At 48.7% G+C, this 13,388-nt stretch overlaps 1 protein-coding gene across 1 annotated transcript in view; it reads left to right on the plus strand.

The window, feature by feature from the left end:
- BMP6 (bone morphogenetic protein 6) overlaps positions 1-12,876 on the plus strand; it is a 91,663-nt gene extending 78,787 nt beyond the window's left edge. The window contains exons 3-7 of the mRNA XM_054816416.1: positions 450-598; positions 1,815-2,012; positions 9,833-9,909; positions 12,162-12,272; positions 12,366-12,876. Coding sequence (XP_054672391.1) covers positions 450-598; positions 1,815-2,012; positions 9,833-9,909; positions 12,162-12,272; positions 12,366-12,515 — 685 coding nt within the window. The 3' untranslated portion in view covers positions 12,516-12,876. The remainder of the gene's footprint in view (positions 1-449; positions 599-1,814; positions 2,013-9,832; positions 9,910-12,161; positions 12,273-12,365) is intronic.
- Positions 12,877-13,388: the final 512 nt, after the last annotated feature.

Below are 13,388 nucleotides of genomic sequence, written 5' to 3' on the forward strand. Positions count from 1 at the left end.
TAATTTTTTTTTTAAATTTTTTTTTTTCTGGTCAATTGTGGAAGACCTGTGTTGTAGAAAGTGGGCTGAAACCACGAAACCCCTTTGACAAAAGCCATTGAATGCCTGGAAATGCTGGTAGTTTGACCACTGTCCTGCCAGTGCTAGCATTACAGTCTTAAGGAAGAAGAGTGGCTTGCTGGTGGAGATGCACCCAGACCTAAGGACTAGGATTGATTTCCTCCAGCCTCGAAAACTGAAAAACCTTTGGAAACTTGAATTTCACATGCAGAAGTATGTACATCTCATGGCAAAACTCTGGATAAAAACAGGCAGATTTGGGGGATTGTTTTTTTTCCTAGCTACTAACATCACTTTTACTTATTTCAGGTTTTCTTGTTTCTGTAACAGCGAAAGTCGGGAGAGAATCCCAGACATCACAATAATGTCATTACGCTTCTCTTCTGCAGGGCCTCTGACCTGTTTCTGCTGGACACGCGGGCGGTGTGGGCCTCGGAGGAGGGCTGGCTGGAGTTTGATGTCACTGCCACCAGTAACATGTGGGTGATGAACCCTCAGCACAACATGGGACTGCAGCTTAGCGTGATGACCCAGGATGGTAGGTTACAGACCAGTTAATGCAAATAACCTCGTGAACCTCTTGGATGCTGTCTAGAAGTGGTGCCAACAGAGTCCAGCTGTGATGTGGGGAGTGAGCACCCTGCCTTCGTAGGCAGCTGTAGCCAACATCTTGAGCAAAGCATCTGAGGGCACAGATTGAGGGCTGTGAGCTTCTTGGCTGTCCCATGACAGACACGTTGTTCCCCATGACTGAGGTCAGCTGTCTCTGAACAGTACCAGGATGAGGTGGTGGAGGCAAGCAAGGGTAGGGTCCCGGTTCCTGAGTTGGAAGGGGGCATGGAGCCGAGATTCTAGGTGGGGTGAAGTTTAGGGGTGAGAGGAAGACAAGAGAGCAGGTATATGGGAATGCGCCTCCCCATGTGGGCTTATGGCAGCCCTCCTGGCTGCTGTGGCTGCTGTTGCTGCTTGGATCTCATCAAACCTGAGGTGGGAGCCCTGTGCTGGAGAAGCAATGTGGTTGCTCTGTAGGGCTGGTTCCTCCAAGGGTCGCTGCAATGATAGCATTTCACAGCCCACGGAAACTTCCAAACGTGGAAAAGGAGGGAAGAGACTGCAAAAATGCATGAAATTGAGTGTTGGATGATAAGTAGTGGAGGAGGAGAGGACCTAGATGAGCAGATGACCAAAAAGATGACAGTGACATCTTTCCTCTATATGAACCTATCTCCAACCTTATGTTTTCTTCCTATTGCTTCATGCTGGGGTTTGGTACACCTGTGGGGTCAAGTGAGACCAGAGGGGCTGTCCACTGTTCTCCCTGAGGAAATGTTACTGCCAGCCTCCCCCTCCCCAAATGGGCTGAGAGCCCATCCCTCTGCTCCTGACAAAAGCACCCCATTTCTTTGCCCTCTGCTTTGCCTAGAGGTCTCCTAATTCCATCTTCTTGTGTTTCACAGGCAGCAGAAGTAATTCCATGACACATCTGGGCTTTGCCTTTTATATATCTATCCGTGTACCTCCTCAATGCCTAAACCGGAGTAGAGATGCCACAGGGGTACCAAAGAGCCAGGCGCTCTGGAGTGGTGTCATAAAAATGTCCATAGGTCACGGGTGGCGGGAGGGGAGTGTGTAGTGAGAAAAGAAGTGTGTGAGCAAGAAGGAAGGAAACACTGCTCACGGAGATGCCGTGATTCTGGAAGGAACAATCCTACAGCACCATTTCTCTAACACTCGCTTTTCTGTTTGATTTCAAGGTTTCAGCGTAAATCCTAGAGAAGCAGGCCTTATAGGCCGAGACGGCCCTTACGACAAACAGCCTTTCATGGTGGCCTTCTTCAAAGTGAGTGAAGTTCATGTTCGCACCACTAGGTCAGCGACGAACAGGCGCAGGCAACAGAGTCGCAACCGCTCCACCCAGGCTCAGGATGTTTCCAGGGTGTCTAGTGTCACAGGTAATCATGCAACACCTGTCTTGTCTGGAAGCTGGGGCGACTTCTTGTAATGTTTCTATTTGGAGTGCAAAAGCAAGAAGGGGAATGTGAGGTGGGATGCTTTTTTCTTGGGAGAACAGGTTATACCTGCAAAGGGGTGGGAGAGGGAGTCTGATGTAATGAGAATTACAGGAGTCCTCTTGAATTCAAGGTCCAGTCCAGACCCCCGTGTGAAGTCACACCTATTGAATTCAGGGGGGTGAGGCATTTTAACTGCAAATTTTGTGCTTGTAGGTGCTTGCTACACAGTGTTTGCCTAGAATTACACCACATGAAATGCAATATTTAAAAGATTCCACCTCTGCATACACTGAGATTTATGGTATTGCACATACGCATTTCCAACAGAGTTTTCTTTCAGCCTTCTGTGGAAAAACCCTGGTAGATCAGCACGAGATCCCTTTTATTTCTCTTCCTTGTGAGAACAGCAGTGTATACACAGAGAAGTGCATTTCCAGGCAGGCAAAGAGGCTTGCCCGTTTGCTGTGGAAAGGTTGCACGTTGCAGGTGTTGTACAGCCTTGTGAGTGCTGTTGCGGGCTGGTGGAACAATAGGATAACTCTGAAATTTTGACAAAAATTGGAAGTGCCTCGTCTTCTAAGTCTTGTCTGTTTTCCAGCCACTCTGCCTTGCATCACAGTGCTACAAGTCCTTTGGTCATTGAATACCTTCTTTCCTCTCAAACATTTCAGCCCCTTCCAAGTTACTTGATTAATTTGCTTATGCTGCCCCCTTCATTTCCAGTAGGATCCCTGCTTTTCCCATGTCTAGAAATGACTATACCCCAAGGACGAGAAGCGGCTGTATTTTTTAGTCTACGTCCAGACACAGCACAGGGAGATGAGCCAGCATTGCTGAAACTTAGCCAGTGTGAATCTGTAGGCTGTCCCCTGCTCTTGCACGCTCAGGTCTTGGGTGAGCCATACTGCACCCGAGGTGGCCCCGCGCTGGCCGCAGTGCTGGGAGCCTGCAGGGAGACAGAGCCAGGTTGGGAAACCCTCCAGGACTGGTGGCCAGCCTTTGGGCATGGCCGTGCACTGACACAGCCCTATTGCTCCAGCCCAGCATGGTGACACACTTGTCCTTTGGGCTAGTGCGTGCCAAGCAGCAGTTGACCGCTATCAGCCGTTGCATGTCCTCGCGGTGCATGCCGTGGTGTGGGCAGTGGCTTCCCATGCCATGCTGTGCAAGTGCTGGACTCGGGTGCAAAATGTCGCTTCATGAATTTTTAGGGCAGGAGGAATGACTCGGTCCTGCAGCCTGACCTTCCCGAGGGAGGCCAGCCAGTGCCAGCATGGCTTTGCTGGAGGAGTTGCCATCTCATTCGCCATCAGAGCCCTCTGCCAGCCCCACAGGTGGAACCATCTGCCGGTCCCAATTGCTGGGACCTGCTTTGGTCCTGGTTTTCCTTGGGGGCCTCCAAGCTGCAGTTTTAAAGGTGAGCATCACAGCTGCTCCCTGGGTTACTTTCCCATGTGATGGGCTTGCCAAGGGCATGGGTAGTTTATTCATCTGGGCATTACAACCAAAAAGCCCAACTTTTATGCAGGCAGCATGCAATCCTCCCGCTCAGGTGGGCTCGGCTGCTGCGCTCCCTTCATCACGAGAGCCAATTTTTTAATGCATTCACAACATTTTGGCAAAGTTACTTGCTGTGTTGCTGTTTTGTGGTGCTAGTAGCAGAGTCAGGATAGGCTCCAACTTTTTCTCTCCAGCTCCACAAGCTTTGTAGTGCTAAAACCAAGTTTTCACTACTGTTAAATCAGGTGATGTTACTCAAAGCTCCAGAGGGAGCAGATATATTGGGCAAAAAGGGCCATTTTTATATCGCTGCTTTCTTAACTACACCACACATCAGGTCTTAAAATTATAAAATTACAAAAAAGGAAAAAATAGCTGGTCATTCTGTGGTCTCAAGAGCTTTTTTGAGCTCTTCTAGCTCAAAGCCAGCTTTAATTTAAAACCTGGAATTTGGCAGTTCAGTAGTCATCACAGTATAGTTGAACCTCTGTGGATTTAAGGTGGGGGAAAGGAGAGGAATTTAAAGTTAAGATGTATGTTTGGTTGGTTTCTGTGTTTAGAAAAGAGAGACTGCATCAGCTTATTTTCCTTTCTAAGTGTGACACTCTTAGACTCTGTTCTCATTAAGAAGTGGTTGATTTAATAGCCCAAGAGGCACCAATGACTGATAAGCGGGTTTAGCATTAAAGAGGTCACAGGGATATTTTCTTTTTCAGTTGTGTGGGTTCCTACATCCATGCCCCGATGATGCATGGCGGGGCTGGGGAAGTGTTCGCCCCAGGATGAAGCAGGAGGCGAGCCCGGGGGTTAACCTGAAGGCTGCCTTGCTCTTCTGAGGGCGTCCTGATGCATCTGGACCCAAAGCAGGTGCAGAACCAGGATGCTGTGGTCCCTTCCTGTGCATCTCCCTGCCTGCGCTTCTTCCTCTACCGCTGTATCTTACATCTTGTCAAATTTTTGGTCTGTGCTCTTCCCTGACCCAGGATCGTTGCTGCCTATCAGGGCTTAAGGGCAGTTTCTCTCCTGGAGGGCAAGGCAGCTGGCTGGTGTTAATGGTTTTTTGTGAATTGAACCTTCTTTCCTCTCTGTTACTGAATACAAAGGCGTTTCTTTCTTCAGTCCAAAAATGAAGCCCTTTTCCAAAAGGTGCTGTGAGTTGGGTTGGGGCAGTATGTTTAAAAAAGCCCCATTTACTATCTAAATATGGAAAGCATTTCAAGTCCTGCAGTTGGGAGCACATGAAGTGTGCTGCTGTGCTGGTACTGGGTCTGGTGAGCTGGGGGGTTACGTGAAGGCATGCTGCTACGTGTGGGATTGGGACCCCGCTGTGCTCCCTTTGATGTGCAGTTGTTGTCCTGCAGTCAGTACCAAGTGCTTAGATGCTAAGGTTATGGTTGTGCCATAAGAATCTCAATGGTCTGTATTTTTTCGCCAAGAATGCTCATTTCCCTGTATTATAAACACGTAATTATGACTGGCTTATATAAAGCAGAACTGAGTAACCCCCATGGTTATAAACTGCTTTGACATAGAGTCCTGCGTCAATGCATTCCTGGAGCCAAGCTCTGTTCTTCTGCAGGAGGATGAACAGGAAGAAAAGGAAGTATTTTTGTCTGTTGAGGCAGAGAATCATACTCCAGCTCTGGCCCAGGACATGGAGGAGTGTTCAGGTGTTTCTCTGCTGTTGTCTGCAAGGTCTGGAGGCCCTCGCTCAGCCGTGTCTTGTGGTGGGTTTAGCTCGTGCTCTCAGACTTCGGGCTGACGCTCTCGTTAACCTGAAGAGATGGCGACTCTATTGAACGCAACAGACGGTGACCCTCAAGCCTAAGGACTTTGCTGCCATATGGCCAGCTCCTACGGGACTTGCGGTTTCTGTGCGGGGCTGGCTCCTTGTCCAGTGGCGATAACCCTCCTCTTCTGCGAGTCAGCCTTCAGGCACATCCCTTCCCACCAGCCCCGCCGTACGGAGAGAGTCGTATTTAAATGTCTGACTTCGGGCTGCTCTTGGTGTTCTGGGTGAAACTCATGCAACACCCCTTTTTGGGTCCTTCTCTTTAGCCACCCCGTGGTGCGAGGTGCTCCATGAGAAACGGAGGGGCCCTCCAAGCGGCCTTTCCTTCCAGCAGACGTGCACGGCACCAGGCAGATTTCCCCGCGTGTACGGGAACTAAATACCGCAAAGGGCAACATGCACAAACACTGAAGGCAAAAAAGGCCAAATGCTTTCGTGGTGGCAAGGGTCGTGTTAATAAACATCATTATCTCGCAGCCAATCTTCCCTTTAGCAGAGCACTCGGATGCAGACCGGAGCGGCATGGCCGGCGTTTCTGTATGCGCCTTCGCATGCGGGTCCACGTCAGCCCGACATCTCCCCTTCTCCCCACCCAAGCAGATGGCTTTCATGTGAAGTGGCTGTTATTAACTGCGCGATCAGTTTACACCAGCTTTATCCGGACAAATCACGAAAGTCAAACACCAAGAAGAACGGGCTGGCCTTGGAGACCTCTGTCAAAGCTATTTTGGACCACAGAAGCAATTAATTACTGTGTGGAATTTGGTAAGCTGGCACCTTGGGAGCAGCAAGGGTGTTCTCAGACGGATCGACCTCAGTAAATATTTATATATTCTTTGCCAGCACTTAACGTGGGAGAGGTTATAGGAAATCTAAGGTGGGTGCGTAAGTATCCGAAGGAGGAAGACCGTTAGGGTCAGGCTATTCTCTCTCCACTTCCAGCAACACAAATGCCAGTGTCCAGCCTTAAGAGAAACATCTGTGCTCTTGGTAAGGCAGACAACGTTCAGTGCAAACAAGACACAGAGACAAGTTGTCTTAACTGTGCTGTTTTAACTGCGCTGCCCTGGAAGTTATTTTTAAGTGAAGAACTAGGGGTTTGGTTTTTTTTTTTTAAATCTCTGGTTTAGACAAAATAGCTTGCAGTGTGATTAAATGCAGTGCCTTGTAAATGCCAAGCTAGTGTTTCTGAATTGGTACATTCAGGGGAAAAAAAAGAGATGATTTTGCTAAACCCACGATGAGCCTATAGGAGCTCCCTAAACTCTCAGAGATTTTGAAGGTCACTGGCAAACAATCCTTGCAAATCGTGTCGTGGCAGCATAAGCCGGCCCCGCGGCGGTTGTTTGCAGCATCCCCCCCGCTGCAGGCTGCCTCCTCTCAGCCCTCCGGGCTGCCGGGGAGGGACACGTACCCCGTTGCCTCTTGGATGTTGGGTCTTGCGCTGCAAACCACCTCGAACAGCAATTTGGGCTTAAACAGTTGAGCATGCTCGACTAGGGTAGCTGATCCTGCTTTCCAGGCTTTGGAGAAAATGTGTTGTGGAGGCCAACTTCAGTAGCTCAGCGAGCTTTAGCTCGCTGCCAAAACCCTTTACTGTGCGGATTTCTTGTTTTTCAGGCCCATAATTGGATGTACTTGGCTCTAGGGCACATGCCGAATCCCAAATTGTGGGGAACGGATCGTTATTATGTGCATCTGTATTGCTGCATTTTTTCCCCCCGATTCAGAAAAGCCGCTGCTAAGGGTTGATTACAGGTTTGTAACATCCCTAAAGTCGGGCTAAAGTAGAGTCCATAAAGTAGATGTGGTAGGCAAACGCAACAAGAGAGAGGACAGGGGAGCTTGGGGCGAGGGTTAGACAGGGGAGAGTGCAAATCCTAGGAGAGGGGATGTTTAATGTGTTGACGTTCAAGAAAGCAAAGGCTGAGTTTGGGCAAGGGAGGAGGCAGAGCGCTCTGCGTCTGCCTTGGGTGGAGAGCAGCCGTGCTCGATGCAGAGTGTCAGTCGGGTGACTCAATTACCAACCAGTGAGCCGGGGCACATTTTGGGGGGCCATTTCAGGCAGTGTGAGAGAGGACACGTTCATAACGTATTCTGCTTCGTGTAAGCTGCTTGTTAAGCAGCTCTTTTTTTTCCTTTGTTTTCTTAAACTTGTGATTGCTCCCGGCCTTTTTTCCCCCCACTCCTGTTTTCTCTGCCTCCCTTGCCATCTTCCCTTTCCCATAGCTGATTTGGGTAAGTTGTAGCTGGATTGGCGTAGTTCTGCCCACTCAGAGGTGAATAGATCAACTCCGCTGTAACTCCCTGTCAAATACAGATGGTTTTCCCCAAAGCAAACAGCACGCTTCCCATTGAAGAACAATGAAGTCATGTTTTCAGGTACTTACATGAAAGCCTTTGACCACTAAAAGTATCTTCGGCTCATTTTTTTCCCCTTGTGATGACCAGATCATTTAGAAACATCGCATGCTAGAAATTTGCTGCTGGGCTGAGCCGGGGACTGAAAAGCTTCATCTGAAAAAACCCACCACACCCTGGTTTCTACGGGCCATGCCTGGGCTGAAAGTGGAAGGCTTGAATAGAGAAACTTGCCTCCGTCCTTGCTGCCGAGCGCTCCTGAAAGAGCGAATGTTTATGCTGCAGCAGGCTGTTAACCAGCTCTGCTCACCTGATTAAATCCGTGATTGAAGCGAACCTATTGAAAGTCTGAAATGCAATCCTTAAAGTTTAAACCCCAAACTGCTTCTAAAAACAACTCTCTAATCTTTGGTGGTTTGGCGGCTAGATTTGAGGTGTGGGGTTTGTTCAGACTTCAGTGTTAACTGTACCCAGCTGTAATGCTCTGCTGCCCTTAATGTCAGTTGGATGTGCTTTTAGTATTATAGTTTTTCTTTTGAATAAATATTTGCATTTGTAGTTCCCAAACTTTGGGGGGGGTAGCGGAGGGAAGAAAAAGAAAGGCCTATTCAGAGCCAAGGAAAAAGTCACTAAAAATATTTTTCTATCCCAGCTGCCGCATTTGGGGAAAGCTACGCTGGGAGGGTGCCCTTTCAAGCCGCGTTAGGGACATGGGGGGGGGCTGCTTAGCCAAAAGGCCCATGGCAGCGGGAGGCAGGCGCATCAGCGTGCCTCATCTGCCTGCTGACGGAAGCGCCTCTACTTGCAAATGAGGCGTGCAAGAGGACAGGAGGCCCGTGCGGGTAAGGCACTGGGGGAAAACACGGCGAGTCTGGGTCCAGCTCCGGGACGAGCGCACATGGGTCACTGCACGGTCGGGGACCTGGGCTCCCACGCTGCTCGGCCGAATTTGCCACCGTCTCTTCCTCTCGCGTTTGCCATCAGGCGTGAAGCACGGGTTCGGCAGCCGTAGTCAGTGGCCAAGCCGCCCTGTTGTGAAGGTGGTTTCTGTGGCTGCTGCGCTGAGGTCCGGCAGCCGCCCGTGGTGTGACGAGATCAGCCACCGCCCGCCGAGGCTGGATTTGTGCAGCCACCCAGGGGTGAAAGGCCCCTCTGTCACGGCTCGGCTCCTCCGCTCGCTGCGGTTCCAGGTGTTCGCATGCGGAGCCGCCTCTCTTTCCAAATATAAATGGGAAATTCCACTCGCTGTCAAAAGCTGCATTTTGTGGGGCCATCGGGAGCAGCTCCTGCACGCTTGAAACATCCTCGTACGTTGCGCCATGGCGAGGGGGAGGGTCTCTGGTCAGGGCTTTGCACCCTGTGGCCCCCGCTCTTCTGTGCAGCGTTGGCACTAAGGAGCTAGTTAATGTTGAGAGCGTGTCAAATCCTGTGTCATCTGCAGATAAGCAGGTTATGGGAAGGAGAAATTTGTTTTTCAGAGCGTGGCTTGTAAAGGTCCAAGAGCAGAGGTGGTGTGTGGAGCCGTACGTGATGTCCCGGGGCAGGCTGGCGATAAGGCGCAGATAGGGACAGGGACGTGGCTTTGCTGCCTGTGGGACATCTTAGCTGTTTAAGGACTTCTGCTAACCGGTGTAGGGGCACAAGGTGATGATTAACCTTCCCGGGGTTGTAATTCTCTTGGTAAGCGCCTGCATTTTGAACTTGCCACCTAGGGTGGCACACATCGGAAACCACAGCCAAGGAACTGGGGTGAGTTTGAGCACCCAGCTGGGATGTAGCCTGTGCCGGGCTGAAGGAGCAGAGGTTTATTTTTAAGAAATCATTTTACTGGAGGTGTTTTGCGAGCTCTGCTTGTCAAGTTATTAAAGGCAGCTGAAGGAATTATAACCAAGTTGCTGTTACTTGGGTGCCTCCGTTCCCACAGGCATCTTAAAAGCTTCAGCCCTGCTTTGGATGTCCCTCAACACCCTTCTCCTTTTGGCTGCTGAGGGAGCTCGCCGTTTCTCGCTGCGGAGCCCGCAGCGTGCTCACATCTGGCCAGCTGTGCCCTCCAGCGATGCTCTGCCTGTTTTACTCTCTAAATTCCTGTTTTGTTCTTTTTTAACAGATTACAACAGCAGTGACTTAAAAACAGCGTGCAGAAAGCATGAGCTTTACGTTAGCTTCCAAGACTTGGGATGGCAGGTGTGTGATGTTTCTCTCTGGGTAAACTAGACATTTTGTTATGAAATGTTATCTAAACATTGTCACGGTAATTCCACTGGAGGCTGCCATTATGCTTTAAAATGTCCCTTGTGCCTCCCCACTAAAACCAGCCACAGGGAAGGGCAAATAAATATTGATAGTTGTGACATTTGATAAGATCCAGAGGAAGCTTGATACTTTATGAGATGCAAGTATACAGTAATTCTGTCACTCATGAGCGTCACGGTACGGGCAAGGACTCATATCTGTGTGCCTCTAATGAAAAGGAAAAAAAAAATCTGATGTTAAGCACTGATTTTAACCAAATCAAGTTTTGTCTAGTGATCAGCTCAGTGTTGATTGTGTCGATGTCCTCCAGCCCTGCCCCACAATTAGCACTGGCTGCGGTAGGTGAAGACTGAGTTTAGTTGCAACACCGTGAGGCCAGGCAGTTGTTTAGAGTAAGCTATTTAGGGCCAGGCCATAGTGTCATCAAACATCACATTTCAAAGAGTACCCTCATCTTCTCTTTTTTAAAATTTTTTAATGTATTATTTTATTCTTTCATTCAGCACGTCTGTGAGGGAGGTCCCATTTCTTTCAGCTAGTGTTTCTACCAGATTATAATTCAGGATGCCAGGGCTGCCTCCGCTGCTTCTCTAATACCCTACACATGGAAGTCTTCACCCAGCTCATCGGACAGCAGCATTTTTTCATAGCTTATGTCAACTCCATCCCACTAGCCACAACTATGGCTGCGTGCTGACTCCATTCCCCGTTACTTGTTAGTGGCTTTTCTTTTTGCTTGTGCACAGTCTTTCCACCTCCTCCTTAGTTTGCTTGCCCGGCTTCCAGGCAGGAAGCAGATTCCAGTTGTGAAGTTCATGGTCTCGAAGGCGCTGCCTTCACCTTTTTAGTTGCAGACTTGAGCAGAGAGGTAAGATGCTGCCAAAGGAAGGCCACAGACCAGCAGGGCTCTTTGCCGGAGTTGCAATCCAGATCCTACTAGTTGTAGGGATGGAGGCAGGGCAGCAGCCCCCTGCAGTTGTTGGGCACTGCTAACTCCTTCAGAACATCCACCATTTTTTTTAGCATCAATTTTTTTTAGCCGTAGAGCGCTTCTCTTAATCTTATACTGCATTAAACCACGAATTTAATTACACGGTCTGTACTGGCTTCTGCAGCAGGAGAGGGACTGTCCTATGAAAAGCAGCTCGGTTTACCGAAGCAAACTATGGGTGATCTAGTACAGTAAATGCAGCGGTGGTTTTGCTATGCCCAGGTATCCTCATGTTAGCAATCTGGCTAGCAAAGCTGCAGCAACAGTCTCTGGCTGCTGTAGCAAAATTTATGATAACCCAGGTAATTGTTGTCAGGTAAAGGGGAAAGCCTCTAAGAATTACACGCATGTGAAGTGTACCAGTACGTCCTCCTGCAGAGCCTGACAGCGAGGGAGGAGAAATGTCTTCTGCTAATTGGTGATGCTTGCAATTTACCTTTGGCTCTTTCGTGTCAGCAGCAGAGAAGCTGTGATTTTTTTTTTTTTTTTTAAAAATATATTTTTTCTGGATTTTTTTTTTTTTTTATTAGCCCTTTGGCAAAGAGTGACCCTCTCCACTCAGAGTGCCGCCTGCTTGCACATGCAGCTCCAGCTGGCTGTCCTGCCCCTCCTTTAGGAGTCTGGCAGAGGTGGAGAAGCTGTTACACAGCTGAAACTTCCCACAGTGGCCTTAGCAGACCAGGGTCCCTGTATAAGAGTGTGTAAGGTAGAGTGTTTTATACCAGTGTTTTATATTCCTGTTCTGGAGCTCCCTGGTTGAATTGTGCGTGTGTGTGCACACAGGCATGCACGTACGTGATTTTCTTTGGGAGGGGACACCAGCTCAGGCTGTGATTCAGCTGCGGAAAGGTAGTTCAGCCAGAGGACCTCACCTGCAGGAAACCTTGGACCATAAAGGCATCCAAACCGCACTCTCAGCAACAGTTTTAGGAAAAAAAACTCTTTTAGTACATGGCAGTGAAGCTGTGCATAGATACACACCATTCTTTGGACATTAAAATCAGTGTGTCCGTGGAAAAGTCATGGCTCACAAGAAAACTCCACTAAACCCTAACAGCTTCAGTGAAAACACATTTTCACCCTCAAGAAAAAAGTTAGTGGAAAATTTTCAGCTGCCCTTAATTGCATGCAGTTGTCTGTACAAGTTGGCAACTTTTTAATTTGAATCACGTTCTGTTTGTTTCCTAAAAAGGACTGGATAATCGCTCCAAAGGGCTATGCAGCCAACTACTGTGATGGGGAGTGCTCGTTCCCACTCAACGCCCATATGAATGCAACCAATCATGCCATTGTACAAACTCTGGTAAGGCTCCAGAAAGCTCCGTGCCAAAGCAATAGGTGAATTTGTAAATGAGTTAGCAGTGTCTCAGTTGCGTTTTCTTTTTTCTGGCAACAGGTTCATCTTATGAATCCCGATTACGTTCCCAAACCATGCTGTGCACCTACCAAACTAAATGCCATATCTGTTCTTTATTTTGATGATAATTCTAACGTAATCTTGAAGAAATACAGGAATATGGTAGTAAGAGCTTGTGGATGTCACTGACAGTCTTCACACAGACTCTGTGATTCTACCATGAACTTCCATACTACCTTCCACGCTTTCATGAACTACCTGACCTTGGAGGAAAAAAAAAAATAAATTGATGAACCACGTTTTAGAACACCACGTACGTGCCTTGTGGGAGTAAGGGGTGTGGGGACCGCACGCTGGGGCACGAACAAACCGCTGCACCTCTTACAGACTGACCCTACGCTCTGCAGAGCCGGGGCACGCAAAGCAGCAATATGTCCACACGTGTCTTATTTGGCTGGGACGGTCTTAATCTTGCAGAGCAGCTTGGCCTTAGCCCTTGCTTGGATGTGTGCTGCAGTTCTACCAGATGGGTACCCAACACCCAAAACAAGTGAGTTTTGGGGTGGGGGGGGTGGGGGGGGAGGGAGAAGATGAGGGGAGAGATAGGGAAGCTAAAGTGGTGTTAGTACTTCAGACTTAAAGTATGCATCTTGTACAAGATAATATAAAATTCCTAAGGTTAGGAATTGCCTTTTGTCTCAAAGGACCAGTTACCACACCTAGATTGTTAGTCTCCATCTGAAATCTGTCATGACAGTAAGCATCTTAAATTGTGCCAAAGCAAATGTTTCAGTTCTCTTATTCTCCAAGCACAGCTTAAGTCTGATCCAGCAAGCGTAAGGTGGCTTGGCTGCACCCTGTGTTAGAAACACTACCGTGAACTCAGACCCTGACTGGTCTTTCCAGTTCACTATTTCACTGAGCAATATAACTTTATAGACTTGTTCTTATGCAACTTCCTTCCACTCTCCATGCGGAGCTGCCTCCTCTACTACCACTTGCCCAGGAAGGAAGTCGGAAGGCTTCTACAGCTGTAATTCAGATGTAAAAGTTTAGGGGCCA

This window comes from Grus americana, chromosome 2 (genome assembly GCF_028858705.1).
Source record: "Grus americana isolate bGruAme1 chromosome 2, bGruAme1.mat, whole genome shotgun sequence".
In the NCBI taxonomy this organism is placed as follows: domain Eukaryota; kingdom Metazoa; phylum Chordata; class Aves; order Gruiformes; family Gruidae; genus Grus; species Grus americana.